The sequence below is a fragment of the Diospyros lotus genome, chromosome 7 (genome assembly GCF_014633365.1).
Source record: "Diospyros lotus cultivar Yz01 chromosome 7, ASM1463336v1, whole genome shotgun sequence".
NCBI lineage: Eukaryota > Viridiplantae > Streptophyta > Magnoliopsida > Ericales > Ebenaceae > Diospyros > Diospyros lotus.
The window spans coordinates 24,189,448-24,204,985 of NC_068344.1; the positions used below are offsets into that span (position 1 = coordinate 24,189,448).

At 33.1% G+C, this 15,538-nt stretch overlaps 1 protein-coding gene across 3 annotated transcripts; it reads left to right on the forward strand.

Moving 5' to 3' along the window:
* Positions 1-5,044: 5,044 nt before the first annotated feature.
* Positions 5,045-14,260, forward strand: LOC127806688 (serine/threonine-protein kinase PCRK1-like). 3 transcript variants are annotated; one of them, XM_052344126.1, is made up of 5 exons: positions 5,045-5,229; positions 6,139-6,542; positions 8,428-8,688; positions 13,095-13,217; positions 13,434-14,260. In XM_052344126.1, exons 2-5 carry the CDS (start codon positions 6,162-6,164, stop codon positions 13,950-13,952), a joined length of 1,284 nt encoding a protein of 427 aa, XP_052200086.1. In that variant the 5' UTR covers positions 5,045-5,229; positions 6,139-6,161; the 3' UTR covers positions 13,953-14,260. The 3 variants fall into 3 exon arrangements, with proteins under 3 accessions (XP_052200086.1, XP_052200087.1, XP_052200088.1); XM_052344127.1 differs by having other exon boundaries at positions 6,144-6,542; XM_052344128.1 differs by having other exon boundaries at positions 5,061-5,180.
* Positions 14,261-15,538: the final 1,278 nt, after the last annotated feature.

The window sequence follows — 15,538 nt, forward strand, 5'->3', positions numbered from 1 at the left end:
ATATATATATATATATGTGTAGGTGAACTAAACCTATAAAGTAAAAGAGCAGTAGGTCCTCATTAAATTGTTATCATATTTTAGTCTTATTAATTAACATTAAGCAGTTAGCGGAAACCCAATTTTGATGGTTTTGGTTGTGTCATGGATTGTCGCATTTAAAACCTCATTAAGATCTTAAGTATGCAAAATCGAAGCTTCAAGCTTCAATTCTTGATTTCTTCTTCCCCTACCCAACCCAAAATCAATCCTAAAGAATCCACTGGTGATGGGTTTTGTTGATCCTATTCCTATATATATAACGTCCTACATATATAGCTTCTTTTCCAATTGGAACCCATAACAAGAGAATTCATTTTTATTTATGATTGATTGTGAGACAAAACTATATCATTTTAATTTTATATATATTTCATTGATCAGTGAAAACAAGTAATAATTTCCTTATATATATGACTCCAAATTCATGCTCATATATGGTTGCTTTTGTAACACACATGATATCAAAAAAGAAACCCACAAATATTATTGTCTATTTCTCACCAAATGAGAATATATATATATATATATATATGAGCAAAGAGGAAATCTGATCTAATAAGTATTTATATTATTTCAATAGCATCCCCCCATTACAAATTAAGTTTCTATTGTACGGTAATTCTCTATCAAAAACCAATTTTATATGTCAATAACCCAAGATGAGGAGGAGATGGCTGGTTTTGCTATCATTTTAAAATGTTCTTTCTTTCTTTTTTCTTTCCCCTTTAATATTTTAGAACCAAATAAAACACAAGATGGCAGTTTGGTAAATTGGTTCTATATATAAATTACTTTTTTTAAAGGATTAATCTCAATGTGTGTGTATATATATTGTTTTAGAAAATAACAAAAAGGGTTTTTAATTGTTAGGAAATTGAAATCAAATGGTATACGAAAACCATCAGTAATTGATATTGGACTTATTTGATTTTGCATAGTAAAATTAGATCGGATAATTGTAGGTTGAATTATTGGTTCGGAAATGAAATCACGAAATTGAAAATTATTTGTTTGTCACAGTCTAAAAGCCACACTTCATAAGAATCTACTTTGAGAATTTTATTTCCTTCTATTCAATACGAAACACAATACATGAGCATTTTTTCTCTTTTGATAATTTTTTGTTCTTTTGGAATTTTAACAATCCATTCGTTAATATATATCACACACACATATATATTTGCATCAACGAGCATGCTTTTGCCATTTGCTCACTTTCTCCACACTTGAAAGAAGTGACCTCAACTCTTAAATATCAGTTGTTCTTTCTCTAATTGTATTTAGAAATTGTAAGTCTGGATTTGGATTTAGATAAGTGACCTTAACTGTTAAATGGCAATTGTTCTCTCTGTAACTGCATATAAAAGTTGTAAATTTGGATTTGGATTTAGATCTGGATTTGGAGCTTGTTATGGGCACATCAACCCGAGCACATAACTCAAATTTACTATATCAATAATTTTTGAAACCATTATCATATGAAAATAAAAATGACATAGAAAATAAATAAAATTACCTTTTTTATCTCATATAATTTGAATATAGATCATTAGTTAGCACCTAATTCCTTTATATATATTTTGAAATTGAGAGTGACTCCTATAATAAATTTGCCAAAACTAATGGCGTGCATGCATGTTGTACTCATCCATTTTATTAATAATATCTCCTTTACCTAACTTAAAAAGAAAGACCAATAATAATGTAATTAAATTATACAAGAGTGAAGTGTAACTTATAAAGATTATAAAGGATCATCAATCATCTTTTTATACTAAAGAAAGAAAAAATTTGGAGATTAGAAAAATAATAAGCATCTTGTAAGGAGATTGTTTGAAATTTAAGACCTTTAAATTATGAATCACATGACAATTGACTACTCAAACTATTAAAAAACTCATGATTTATACAATCCTCCCAAAGAACAATGAGCTAGGGTTGTTGTCACTTTATATATTATATAACTTTGTAAGAATGACAATCGATATGTATATATACTTAATTGAAGTAGAAGAATCGAACCACGATTTGTCTAACAATCTTTGGCGAAGAAAGCTATAAAAAATTAATTTATTTTGTCCACTCTTTGTCCGTCTAAGATTCAAAATGGTGATGCCGAAAATAGTGTATGGATGATAGAAATACTATGAACGTGAGTGAACTATTTTTTTTATTCTCTCTCTATATACATGACACGACACGAATATGTATATATATCACATAGATATACCATTTAAAAATTAAAATATGGAGGGATTTGAAGATAAATTATTAAATTCAAATTTTAATAACTTATTCCATTACTTAGCTTACTAAGGAAGCTATCCTCTAGTAACAGCAAAGTCTACCATATATATATATATATATATAAATATTGGTTTGTCCTTTTGTTTTCTTTAAGTTTATACGTTTATCGAAGGGCACATTAGTTGATTCCAAAGCATAATGATATTATATTCTGAATTTATTTTTAGAATATATCAAAGTTATGGGTTTTTCATCTAACTATATATAGAGAAATAATATCTCGATTTTTACAAATTCTTACTGTTATTTTTTTGAATAAAGAAAGGACAAGCTTGCTGTTAACTCACAATCAAAACCCCATTCTGGATTAAGCAATCCTCTTATTAAATAGCAATCTTTTTTTTTATTAGGGTTAAGGTTATGTTAAAAAGAGTTTTGAAAGCAAGGGAAAAAAAATGGTTTATAACAAAAAAAAAAAAAAAAAGAAAAGAGAAAAAGGGAATGACTATATTCCTTTTGTTTGGATAAAATTTTCTTTCTTTTATTTGAAAGTCTAAATAAAAATAAGGCCGCAAACGAGTAAAGACTTACTAGGGTCATGATTATTTATTAAGAATTTCGTCAAACTTGAGTTTGAGATTAAATTTTAGACTCAAGCATAATCATAATTAATTTAAATATATTTATTTTAGATTTGGTTAGAGCTTAACTTGGCTTCGGCATATTTATATTAAATGAGCTATAAAATAAGTTTTTTTTTTTTTGAGATTTAAATTTTAATATGTTTAAATTGATTATGTTTTAATATAGATTTTAAACTAGTAGAACACATAAAATTATAATATATGTTAATATTTATTTAAATTTTAAATAATATAAATAGTATAACACAAAATATAAATTATAAAAAATACACATTATTTTAGAACAAGCATATAAATGAACTTGTAAATAAGTCACAAGCAAATTTATTTAGGAGCCCAAATGAGGAAAAGCATTTTAAAGATTAAGGTTGGAGCCCAAATGAGCAAAACATTTTGGCTTGTTTATTAAATTAATTTAAAAATTTGATTCAAACTTGCTTATTTAACTAAATAAATGAGTTTAAATGAATGATAATCAAAATTTAACTATTCACAAGTCAACACATTAATTAAAGAACACATTAATTAAAGAACTCACATTCCCACTATAAGAGGGATTGGGTAATCTCTTTCTCCTCTCGTATGAGGTACTATTTATTAAAATAAATAAAATAAAATTATATTAAGATAACATCAGAATATTTTTTAGATAAAAATATAAAATGATTAAAATAAAATTAAAATTTTTATCAAACTGTTTATTAAAATTTTTAAAATATACTAGAAAACATATTTATTATTTTTTCTCATTTATAAGGTTCAAGATAAATTTATCTGAAGGATGAGATAAATAAATTTATTTAAAAAATTTTAAATAAAAAGTCACGTAACTTCTTTTTTGAAGGTCGATAAATAAATTTAATAAATATAATAAAAAATATTTTTGTGCATAATAATTTTTATATCTTATTTTTTTTAATTTATATTTTAATTAACAAACATTACTTAAACAAAATAAGTATTTCTAGTTTTCTCCTTAAGTCTCTATCCCCTCCCTCAGTCTAAATGTATCCTTAAAATTTACAAAAAAAATAAATAAATAAATAAAAAACTCAACGCTGATTGCCACTTCACTCCAGCCCTGCATCGTTGGTGTTGTAGGACTCAAGCGTTGGTGCGTATGGAAGCGTTGGGTGATGGGTCGTGCGAGGATCATCTTTCAAGTTTCAGCCAAAACATAAATAGTTAAATAGAATGCCCGTCCAGTAGGAGGAGCTTCTTCATGCATTCATTCATTAATTGCCACTTGTGGGCGCAAAGTCAAATCCCTTTTTTGAATTGTTCGCCAAAGCTACGCGGAGAGAGTGAGGGCCCGAATCAACCTCTCTGTCTCTGTCTCCGTTTTTAAGAAACCAAAGCCTGACAGATGATGATCGCCAAGCTGACTGCTGAAAACGTGGTGCTCGACAACGACAACCCACCAATTTTGCTCCAATTACCCAACTTGACGCTGGAGGATGATTTCCCCCCAAATTTTTTATTTAACTATTTTAATTAATTCATTCATTGTGTTAAATGCAGTACTCAAATTGTATCTCATGCAAGTTCGGTAATTGTTTCAGTAATTTTTTCCTTTTTTTTTTTTTTCAAAATTGATCGATGTTGCACTATTTACCTTGAAGGTCGGCCACCCACGGATTTTCCATTTACAAGTTACAAGCCTCACAAATAACTGTCTAATCAAGCTAGTTAAGCGGTGATTAGTGGGGATGCAATTTTGAAGTGTCATTTCATTTTGATGTTCCATGGAATGGTTCTTCCCCGTGATTATTTTCATCAACCTTTTCTTTTGGATTAAGCAACCACCTGTCTCCCCTTCTCACTCGGTTTCGCTTTCACTTTCCCACAACTTTGTTTTTTTCTTGAGAACATGTAGTAATAATACTAATAGGTGTCGACTAAGTATACTCATTTTAATAATCTATAAATTTTATGTAGCAAATAAGTATATAAAAATTGATTAATGTAGAAGCTTGTTTTAAAAAAAAATAAAAAAATAATAAAGCCTAATGAGAAAAAATCATTATAACCCTTATCCCAGGGCGAAGGCTGAATTTTTCTTTGGCTTTTCTTTGCAAATACTCTCTCTCTCTCTCGTCTTTATTTTCAATGGGATTTGTGGTTGGTGAGCTGAATTCCAGCTGCCTAGCATTGACCTGTAGCTTAGATCATGGAGTGCTCCTTGGCCACGCCCTCCTTTTGATTCTGTGCCTGTCCTCAAACTCCCCAAGATGGCTTCTTTTGAGGGTTAGCACTTGCAATATTGTTCAACTAATTCTACCTGAGATTCTAGGAGGTCAATGCCGCCTTCTTGTCTTATTCTTCTTATATTTCTTTTGTCTGGTTGTAGATAGTATGAAAGAATTATTTCTCTCTTTAATTGCCTATTTTTGAATTTGGACCATTTGCATGAACCCGTGATCATAAACTTGCATTTGCTGAAATTGGAACGGTAGTTTTCTTTCTTGCGGAAATAATAGTTGGATCTTCAAAATTTTGTTTGATAGTTGGGACTTTTGTTTGATTTTGTTTTTCCCTTCTTTGTGGGATAGATGTTCTGCTCTGCTGCATAAATTTTCATGATGAAGTGTTTTAGTTCACAATCTGCTAGTTCTTTCTTGATTAAGTGTGCTGGTACTGTGTGATGAATTTTAAAGTGATTTTAGGAGTTAAAAGTTGTCTGTTTAAGTGGGTTTCGGTTTGAAAACAAAAAGAATCATCTTAGCTTCTTGAATGTTTGATTCGTAACTTCATGCTATTACCCCTTGAGACTGTAAGGAAAGATCACGGTGCAGGGTCATCGTGGATATCGCTTCCTGTAAATCTTACTTTCGCCACAAGGGGCAATTTTTTTTTTTTCTTTTTATTGTGCTGTGAATAGTTCTGACTCTTCTTCTCTCTTCCCTCTCATCTATTTCTGCTCGTATTGAGTGTCTGACATAGAGTGGTAATTTGCCCTTTTGCACAAACTACTCAAACTCCTCTAGCTAAGACTCTTTGGTAACACTTTGCGTGATTCAAGGATGGAACATGCTGCCTTGTGTAATAGCAAAGGTTGTCAACCAAATCAATCTGCATAAAGCCATATGACTTAACAAATATGTGAAAGAATTTAATTTATTTTGGGATTAAGTGTCTTTTACCCCTGTCTAGTATAGAGCTAAATACAGGTTCTTTTCAATCATAATGGTCTTACTGTCTGCAGTATAGATTGGAATTTTGGGGGCTATGAAGTGTTTCTCATTTTCAAATGGAGATAAAAATGGTGAATCAAAGACTGCAAAGTCTACCTCGGGTCGCTCCTCCACTTCCACATTAACTGATCGAGAGATGAGGAAATCTGGATCAGAATTTAACTCCCAGAATGCATCAGATGTAAGCATTGAATCGTCTACAAGGATATCATTTACAACTCTGTCTCAAAAACCGAGCAATCTCAGAGTCTTTACAGTGGCAGAGCTCAAGACAGCCACCAAAAATTTTAGCCGGTCTCTTATGATTGGAGAAGGTGGGTTTGGTGGTGTTTATAGGGGTGTTATACGGGATGCTGAGGACTCAAACAAAAAGATTGATATTGCAGTCAAGCAACTCAGCAAAAGAGGATTGCAGGCAAGGTTTCTTCCTCTTTGAGTCCAGATTGGATTGGACTTGCTATGAACTGCTTGCTTAAATTATATGTAAAGGTGCACTCTTGTTTGGATTATGAATTACAGCTTTTCATATTAGCTTTCAAAAGCAAGAACCAAATTATGTTTTCATATCTGACACTTTTTGACTCGAGTTAGATGGGATGATAAATATGTTAGCTACAAATGTAATAGTAACGAGGAAAACTCATTTGCAATCAAGACTTGGCTAGATAGTGCAAATAAAACTACTTTCTGGTTGATTAACTTCTGCTGTCATGTCTTAAGTTTGCATCTAAGTGGAAGGGCTATTTAGCCACTAGCCAATGCCTAAAACAAAGTTTTTCCTTTGGCAACAGGTACCTTTCTTTCCATTTCTTCATTAGATTTTATTGATTTATGTACATTACGATTTACCACTGGCCAATTGTGATGTTTCTCACTGGTAGAGGGAGATACTATTGTGAGTTGAGTTGATGTGGTGAAAGCTAACATGGTTTATTGATATATTGGTTTCAAAATTTCTTTGTAATATTTTGATTTCTCATCTTGGAAAATCAAAAAAATGTTTCAATGCGGTTTTGAAACAATTAGTTGACTTTTCTCAGAAGATTTACAGTCAAAACTGTAAAACAAAGATTGCCTTTTTCATGACTTGTAGCCAATATGGTGCTGTTTCTTTCATATTTATGAATATGTCATGTTCGTGTAGTCATGAAATCATGCCATAAACTCTTTGTACCGATTAATGGATGTGTCATAGTCCAACATATTAGTCACAAAACAATCACATTCTATTAAAATGACACCATATCAGCATAAAAATAGTAAGACAAAAATTTGTGTCTATTCTAATATCAGAACATTAAGAAATTGGTATTCACATTCTTCATATTGAAAAGCATATAAAATAAAAGTCCACCTATCTTTTCCCCAAAGTTCTATCTATTAATAAATTGGATGTCATCTACTTTCTTGAAATTTAGATGTCTAAGTGGAAAGGCATTTGGCTATAAATTTATATTGTTTTTATGGAAATATTACATCTCAAGTTATTTTCTTCTTAACTTATAATATGTCACCCTTAAGCTTCTGAATCTGAAAAAATTAGAAAGAAACACTCTTGAGCATGTGTTTGGCACTTGTCACAGAGTACCGGCAAGTGTTATATCCATACAGGTGCTGGACGTCACTTCAGCATGGGAGAGGTGTCTTTTAGAAGTTTCTGTTCCTCTTAGCCAAGTCTTCCTTCTACTGCAGTCATAGTCGAAATATTGATATCTAGGTCGTAGGAGAGTGTATATTCAAATGAAGACATCAAGGAGAGTATATACCCTGCAATTTAAGGTGAGCAATGAAGATGTAGGAGTGCAATTGACAATTCACACAAACTCTGCATGGAGATGGTGGGCTCTCGTTAGTTTAAGGATTTTTTTTATTGTTTTACCATTACTTCTGCTGAGACAGAGCAGGTGGGGGAGGGATGGTTAGGCTATATGTTGAAATAATCTGAGAAATTATAGTGTACAGTCTTATAGAAAATGAAAAACTGGAGTAGATCAACTACCCCATCATTAAGTTGATGGGCTTTTCAACTTTGATCAATCTCATGTTATGAGCCTGAGTTTTCTGTAGCAGCACTACTAAAATTTATGAACATGGAAAACTTACATGTGCTGCTTATGTTTCATAAACTAAATCATCTGAATATTATCTGGGAAATTTAATCTCCTATCACTTTCCATTTTCAATCATAATATAGACTACCTGTAAACTTCTATGATGTAGAATTGCTCTTAAAATTTTCTCTCTATTAAACATAAATTTTACTCAACCTGTAGCTTAAATTCTTGTGCCTTTTTTATCAGGGGCATAAGGAATGGGTCACAGAAGTAAATGTCCTGGGGGTTGTTGAACATCCAAATCTTGTCAAGCTTGTGGGCTATTGTGCTGAAGATGATGAGAAAGGGATACAACGGCTCTTGATCTATGAATATATGCCCAAGAGGAGTGTGCAGGATCATTTATCAAGTCGGTTTCAGACACCTCTTCCATGGATTACAAGATTAAAAATAGCCCAAGATGCTGCTCGTGGCTTGGTATACCTCCATGAAGGAATGGATTTTCAGGTATCCATATTGTCCATCTTGTTTCTAGCTATTAGTGGTTGGTAACTGAGATGCAATTACCAGAAAACTTGGATCAACTTAACTTATTGATTTCATATGCCCTAGAAAATTCATCTATTCTTCATGCATGGCCATCTATGGATAATTGGGCCTTTGAAAACAGTAACAAAGGTGATTCAATTATGAAATATGCTGTAGAAGATCTTTTACCGTTGATACAATGGAATTCTATTGCATATAAATGATGGAAATTATAAGCAAATATCCTTTACAGAATGCCCTCTAGTATACTGGATGCCATTATTATGGATTCAATGAAGTAACCTTTCTCAGCCAACAAAATTTGTGAAAATTCACCTGTTTTAGCCTGACTTTTCAGGAGACATGCTCACTTGAATATCTGTCATGTGAGATTATCTAAAGTTAAATCAAATACCACTACAACAAGACTTAGGTAGCACATGAAAGTAGTTAGATGTTTGAACTAGATATCTAGAACTTTAAATAATTCTAATTGATCTCTCCAAGTAACCAGCATAGATTACATGGTCAAAATTGGACTTCTACCTGGCTGTCAAGCACTAACTATTAGCTTAAGGGTCTTTATTTTCATGTCAAGTCTTTTGGAATTTTCTTAATTAAATTCATCTTCTACTTCTAGTGTATCACAAAGTTGAATAATTTTTATCTATCAGTTCTCTTAAATGCATTTGAACTTTCTTGACATACAAACTGACTGGTTTGATAGTGGTTAATTGATCTAGATTTTGACCATCATTCTTTAAGAAGAGTCTTTCAGTGGACTTTTTTTTTTTTACCAGAGTAGGTTTTTGATGCATTTTGAGAAATCGGGCAACTTTATTCGTTGTGGTCCAATGAGTGTCTTGATTTTGTTGACAAGATTTCGCCATTCTAGTTGCAAAACTACACAGAATTGTTTGGCAGATTTCAAGGTATTAGATAAATGCATGTTACTCTATTCACTGGTAAAACAGGGCTATAGCAAGTAAGTCTCTCCACTGCTTGAAATATATGGGCAAGATACATAGTTGAAAATGGTGTAATTGGACATTCCTAGGTGGACATTGTTATTAATGCTTTGTTGTGTTCCTTGTACAACCAATGAAATGCTTCTTAGGCTGTCTTAGTTGAAGAGATCCTGAAGAACTGGGCTGTGTTTGGTGTATCAACAGTAGGATTGGATTGCTAATCCAGGGGCCCAACATGTCCCCAGCCTTTCATTAGCATGACCATAAGACCACTGTATAAGTTCTCCAGCTTAGACTATTTATACCAAAGAAAACTGGGATACCTTATACCTGCTCCCTTCATATGGATGTGAAAGGAGACTTCCATAATTATTAGAGGAAAATGAAGAAAAGTTCAAAAATACAAGGATATAGTCTTTGTATAGAATTTTCTATTTTTTGATATTCTATTATTTTAAGGGTAAATTGGACTCAGACCCCCTGTGGTTCGGGTCATTTACATGGAAACCTCCATGGTTTATAAAATGGTTTTGTAGGTCCTTGCGGTTTAATATTTTTGCTCAGACACCCCTTCATTACTAATAATTCTATTTAAACTCTAATTAACCTAAATTAAGTTAATTAAAGCTAAATAATAAATAAAAACTTAAAAAAAAAATATGACCAGCTGGAATGGCACTGAAACAACCCATCAATGGGTTTGATTTTTTTGACCTGGAAGAAGAAGAAGAAGCACTTTTAAACCACAGGGGATCTCCATGCAAATGACCAAACCATAGGGGGTATGAGTGCAATTTCTGTTATTTTAAAGTTCTAATTTTTTTTTCTATTGGGAACATGCCTTCATTTTTACATACTGAAGTGGGGTATGGAGATTAACCTCATGATTTACTGATTGTTTAATCCTTCTGTTCCCAATGCTCTCCCCTATCTACCACTTATTCTCTCACACTTCTCGTCTCTATTTTTCTCCCTCTTCTTCACTCAACTTGTTCTACACCACCCATTCATGAAGTTAGGAGTAGGGTAGGCACAAAGTCCAATTTCCATATACAGATGACGTCAACTTATGCTCCTTTATCTTGGATCACTGAAACACTTACAGTTAGCCAAATTAGGGGATATTTTTCTCTGGGAATGTGTTGTCCAAGCCATAACCTGGGATTTCCTTGTCCGTGCCTCATCATATCCGATTACCAAATACACTTGTGGTGAATTACTCCCTTTGTTCTAGGCAATAGACTCCCTCAAAACTCTTTTTTCTTCTCCACTTTTTGTACAATTTCTCCTCTTCCCTTGAAGAACTACTCAATTCCAAAAGATGAACCAACAACTCCAATACCAATTATTGAGCATAGAAAATTTGTAGCTTTGATACCACTTGTTGGGAAAAAATCTGGGATCTATATACCAGTTATTGAGATTTAATGAGGCACACAACATCAAAGAAAAATCACACAGAGAAAAAGAAACACAAAGATTTAATGGGGTTTGGACTCTTAATAGACCTACATTCACAATCCCAGAAAGGGATAACCGAGTAATCACCAAAATTACAACTTCTAAAAACAAAAACAGAAAAAAAAGAAAAGAAAAGAAAGGTCTCTTTCAACTCATACCACTCCAATAACACAGTTACATCCCTTCACAAAGAACCTTGGCTACTTAAGTGTGCCACATTATTCCCTCATGCTTAGAGATCTATTTATAGATACCAATCCATTGGATTTCCATTCCTACCTAATAGGGGATTTGGAGTACTTGAGAAACCCATTTCCTTCTGGTTTCAGATTTGAGGAGTTAACCAACAACTTGGAACGAATAGGCCATGAATGTCACAAGTTCAAGCGCGCACACAACTTCAGCCTAGATTTCTGCTCCTAGGAAGCTCTCAGAATTCTATTATAATGGCTCTCAATCATTGTAACTTTCCCTCCTTCAATATGAAAATTCAATACTAGCTATAAGGAGGCTTCTAAGTTAGGCATGGATTCCTTGATTGACTGTCTTCCATTGTGGATTAGGGTAGCACTGTCAAGGAAGTTCAACCCGTTATTGACTACCAAGAATATATTTTTCAACAATTTGCATAAAGTTTAGCTTCCAACACTATTTAAATTCTGTTGGACCATGGCCATGGCCTTCTTACGGTGGCCTATGACTAGCTACCATAGGTATGATGATTCCCATGACTTGGCTACGATGGCTGTTGGAATTTGTCTTCAGACTACCTCACATACTGTGGATGGGTGCCTACCCTGTTTGCCCACTGTGGTTATTGGAAATCAGCAAACCAACCCTCTAGATACAAGGCATACCATGGGTTTGATTCTTTCTATCCTCTGGCCACAATTGTTTCTGGAAAATAAAAAATGAGGCTATAAACATGTTGCACACTTACTGTGAGCCATTCTAAGTCAAAAACCTAAACAAGACACAAGTGAGTGTATCCTTAAAGTACTTTGGCTAACTTTTTTTCTCACATGAATATGCCAACAAAAAGACCAGAGTCCTTTTGACTTTACATATATTGTTATACAATGAGGTCGTTTCTCATATTTGTCCCACATGTATTCCAGTCAAACCTGCACAGAAAAGGGACAATTTTGGTCATTTAATGTTGAGGACGTCAATATCAATAATCCAACTGCCAAAACAATTTAATCTACTCTGCAATTTAGTCCAAGGGACTATCTATCTAGTCTGTTGGACAAAGAGAACCATAATATAGGTGACCACAGGGTCTGTTTCATGGCTTAATCCGTGCAGATTTAGACTGGCTTTTGTACCCACTATGGTTTCCTGAGAGCTATCTGCTACACATTAGATTCATGGTGCTTGCTCAGAAATCCTTGGCAAACAAGTTAGTTCAACTTGAGGAGAACTAATGACACTTTTCATTTCATCTCTTGGTGCAGCAACGTCTGGTTTAATTTTGTAGAATTAATTTTTAAAGATATTTGGTGGATAATGGCTTTTAAAATTGTTTACACGAGCTTTAAAATCAAACAAGATTGTCTGAAATAAGTTAGTCTTGAATAAATACAAAATCAAATGCATATTAATAACTATATTTGGAGTTTGATGGCACACTTATTCAACCTTTGCCTATGGGTTGGATCCCTTGATTCCTATATATAGCAATTTTATTACTTAAATGTGAGAAAAGGGACCTATTTCAGTAGTTCAGTTTGGCAGATTGATGGCTCTGTAAGTACGAAGCAACATTGAATAATCACTTTATAGCACTAATATATCCAGATCATTGGACTAGACTTGTTTTTTGAAAAAATAACTTCAAAACCCAAAACTGTTTCAGATAGTTCCTCATATGGGCATTTAATCCTGAGTAGTTCTGTGATTGCATCCTTTGTACATGTCATTTTCCTAAGAGCAATTTTGCGCTTTGTTGCACAGATTATATTCCGAGATTTCAAATCTTCAAATATCCTGTTGGATGACCAATGGAATGCAAAGCTTTCAGATTTTGGATTGGCCCGGCTGGGACCTTCAGATGGAGATAGCCATGTATCAACAGCGGTATGCGTGCTCTCTGTGCATTTTTTTTTTTTTAAATTTATGTGAAGCACTCCTTTACATAAAGTGCAGAATCACAAGCCTCTTTTGGCCCATCGGACTTGCCTTTCCAGATGATAGTCATTCTTTTAATATCAAATAATTTTACGTTAACTATCACGACCATGTGCAAGCTCAGTATTTGGACTAGTAGACTGATGATTCTAGAGATTCAAACAGGTTGTGGGAACTGTTGGATATGCGGCCCCAGAATACATCCAAACCGGCCGCCTCACAGCCAAGAGTGATGTCTGGAGCTATGGAATCTTTCTCTATGAACTTATCACTGGTAGGCGTCCCTTGGACCGAACCCGGCCAAAGAATGAGCAGAAGCTCTTGGATTGGGTCAAGCCACACCTCTCTGATATAAAAAAGTTCGAAAAGATTTTGGATCCTCGACTTAATGCAAGATACTCACTCAAGTCTGCCCAGAAGCTTGCGGCGATAGCCAACAGATGCATGGTGCGGAATCCAAGATCACGTCCCAAAATGAGTGAAGTTTTAGGCATGGTGAACCAAATCGTGGAGGCAGTTGAAACCGGAAACCCTGAAGCCCCTATAGGGAGCCCACCCAGAGAAGCTAACGAGAGTACTCTTGGAGAAGGTATAAAAAAATGGTTCGTTGATCCTTTAGTGGGAGAATACAGGTGGTTGATGTTGCGTACATGGAGGCGTAGGCCTATACCGACTACTAGTTGAATCAAAAGACAAGGAAAAAAACAAAAAAACTGACAACATGTGCATTTACTCACACATTCTACCTGTTTTTAGTGCTTAACAATTGTAGAGGTTTTCTATTTTGTTTGGGATCAATGTGCATTACTACAAATGTTGAGATCCTGCTGCTAGTGTTCTGTTGCTCCAAAGTAGGGGCAATGTGTTGCAGTTTGTGTAAATGGATGTCGACTTCTGGGAGCAAACTTTGGAGTGTTACCAATAATTGGTCTCTACATACAGGTTCAAAGGTAAAACGAAGACAAATGCTATATCCCCATTTGGGTTTTCTACGTCAAGGGCTTTTATCAACTACTCATCTTTTTGAGTTGAATAGCAATATATTTTTTTTAAATGTGGATTTCTTAGCATTAGTTAGAATGTTAGACAAATCTTTGACATAATCCTTTTTAGTAATATTAAAGTTGTATCTTTGTACTTGGAATGTGAGGTTTTAGTGTTGTGAAAATAATTTTTTTTTATAAAATAAAAATAAAATTACGTATAAAAATGACTTTTCACCTCTCAAAAATTAGAAATTTTTTATCAAATAAATATTCATTATCTAGTAACATTCTTAGTTGATTTTTCTCCTCTCATTTCTCTTATTAGTCATTCTTATGTTAGATAAATAATTCATTCTATTATAGTCAATATATTTATGTAAAAACACTTAATTAAAGACTTCATATGAGGTTATTTGTTGACAATTTTTGCCAACTATTATTTTTTTTATACTAGAGATCTTACAATTTTGTCATAAAACAAGTCATGTGATTCTTGTTATAGCAAAAATTTTTGTCCCTATTTACCTTATATTTCATGATAAATCTATTTTTTAATTCTTATAGAGTGATCATAATAATAAAATTTCAAAATTATTTTTACAAACAAAGTAAAGACAACTTAGAAGGTAGGATGAGTGATTTAAATGTCACACATAATAATAAATTTTTTTATTGAATGAGTGGTATAATCCTCTATATTATTTAAGATTAAACCATGAAAAACACAAAAAAAACAAAAAAAAAAGAATACAAAGGTTTTTTTATGATTATTCAATCTGAATATCTACACTCACAAACTCATAATTACGTGATACATTACCAAGTGAATAATTTTATACAGATAAATTGTGAATTATCTTGTACAAAGCTATGCTCCTTTGATGTTGCCCCGAACCAGTGGCTCACCTTAGCACACTTTGACACATGGCCATAACATCTTACCCACTCATGGTACACTTACCAAGGGGTGGTATTGCCTATTAATAGGCAAAATGTAAATGCAAATTATCTAAAATTTGAGTGACCTAACACATTCTATATGATATATTAATCATGGATCCAAAATGTACAAAGTAATCGACAAAACAATGCCACTACCATATTCGGTCCCTTGCTATTGCCCATTATTACTAGAATATTCTACCATTTATCACCACCCTCTTCGTTACTCAAAAAAATTTGCATGATGATCTTCAACATAATCCAAGTCCTACTTATATTGACACATGTGAAGTGTTCATCACGTTCTTAAGTTCTATGTAAGATAAACTTGTGCAAAGAAGA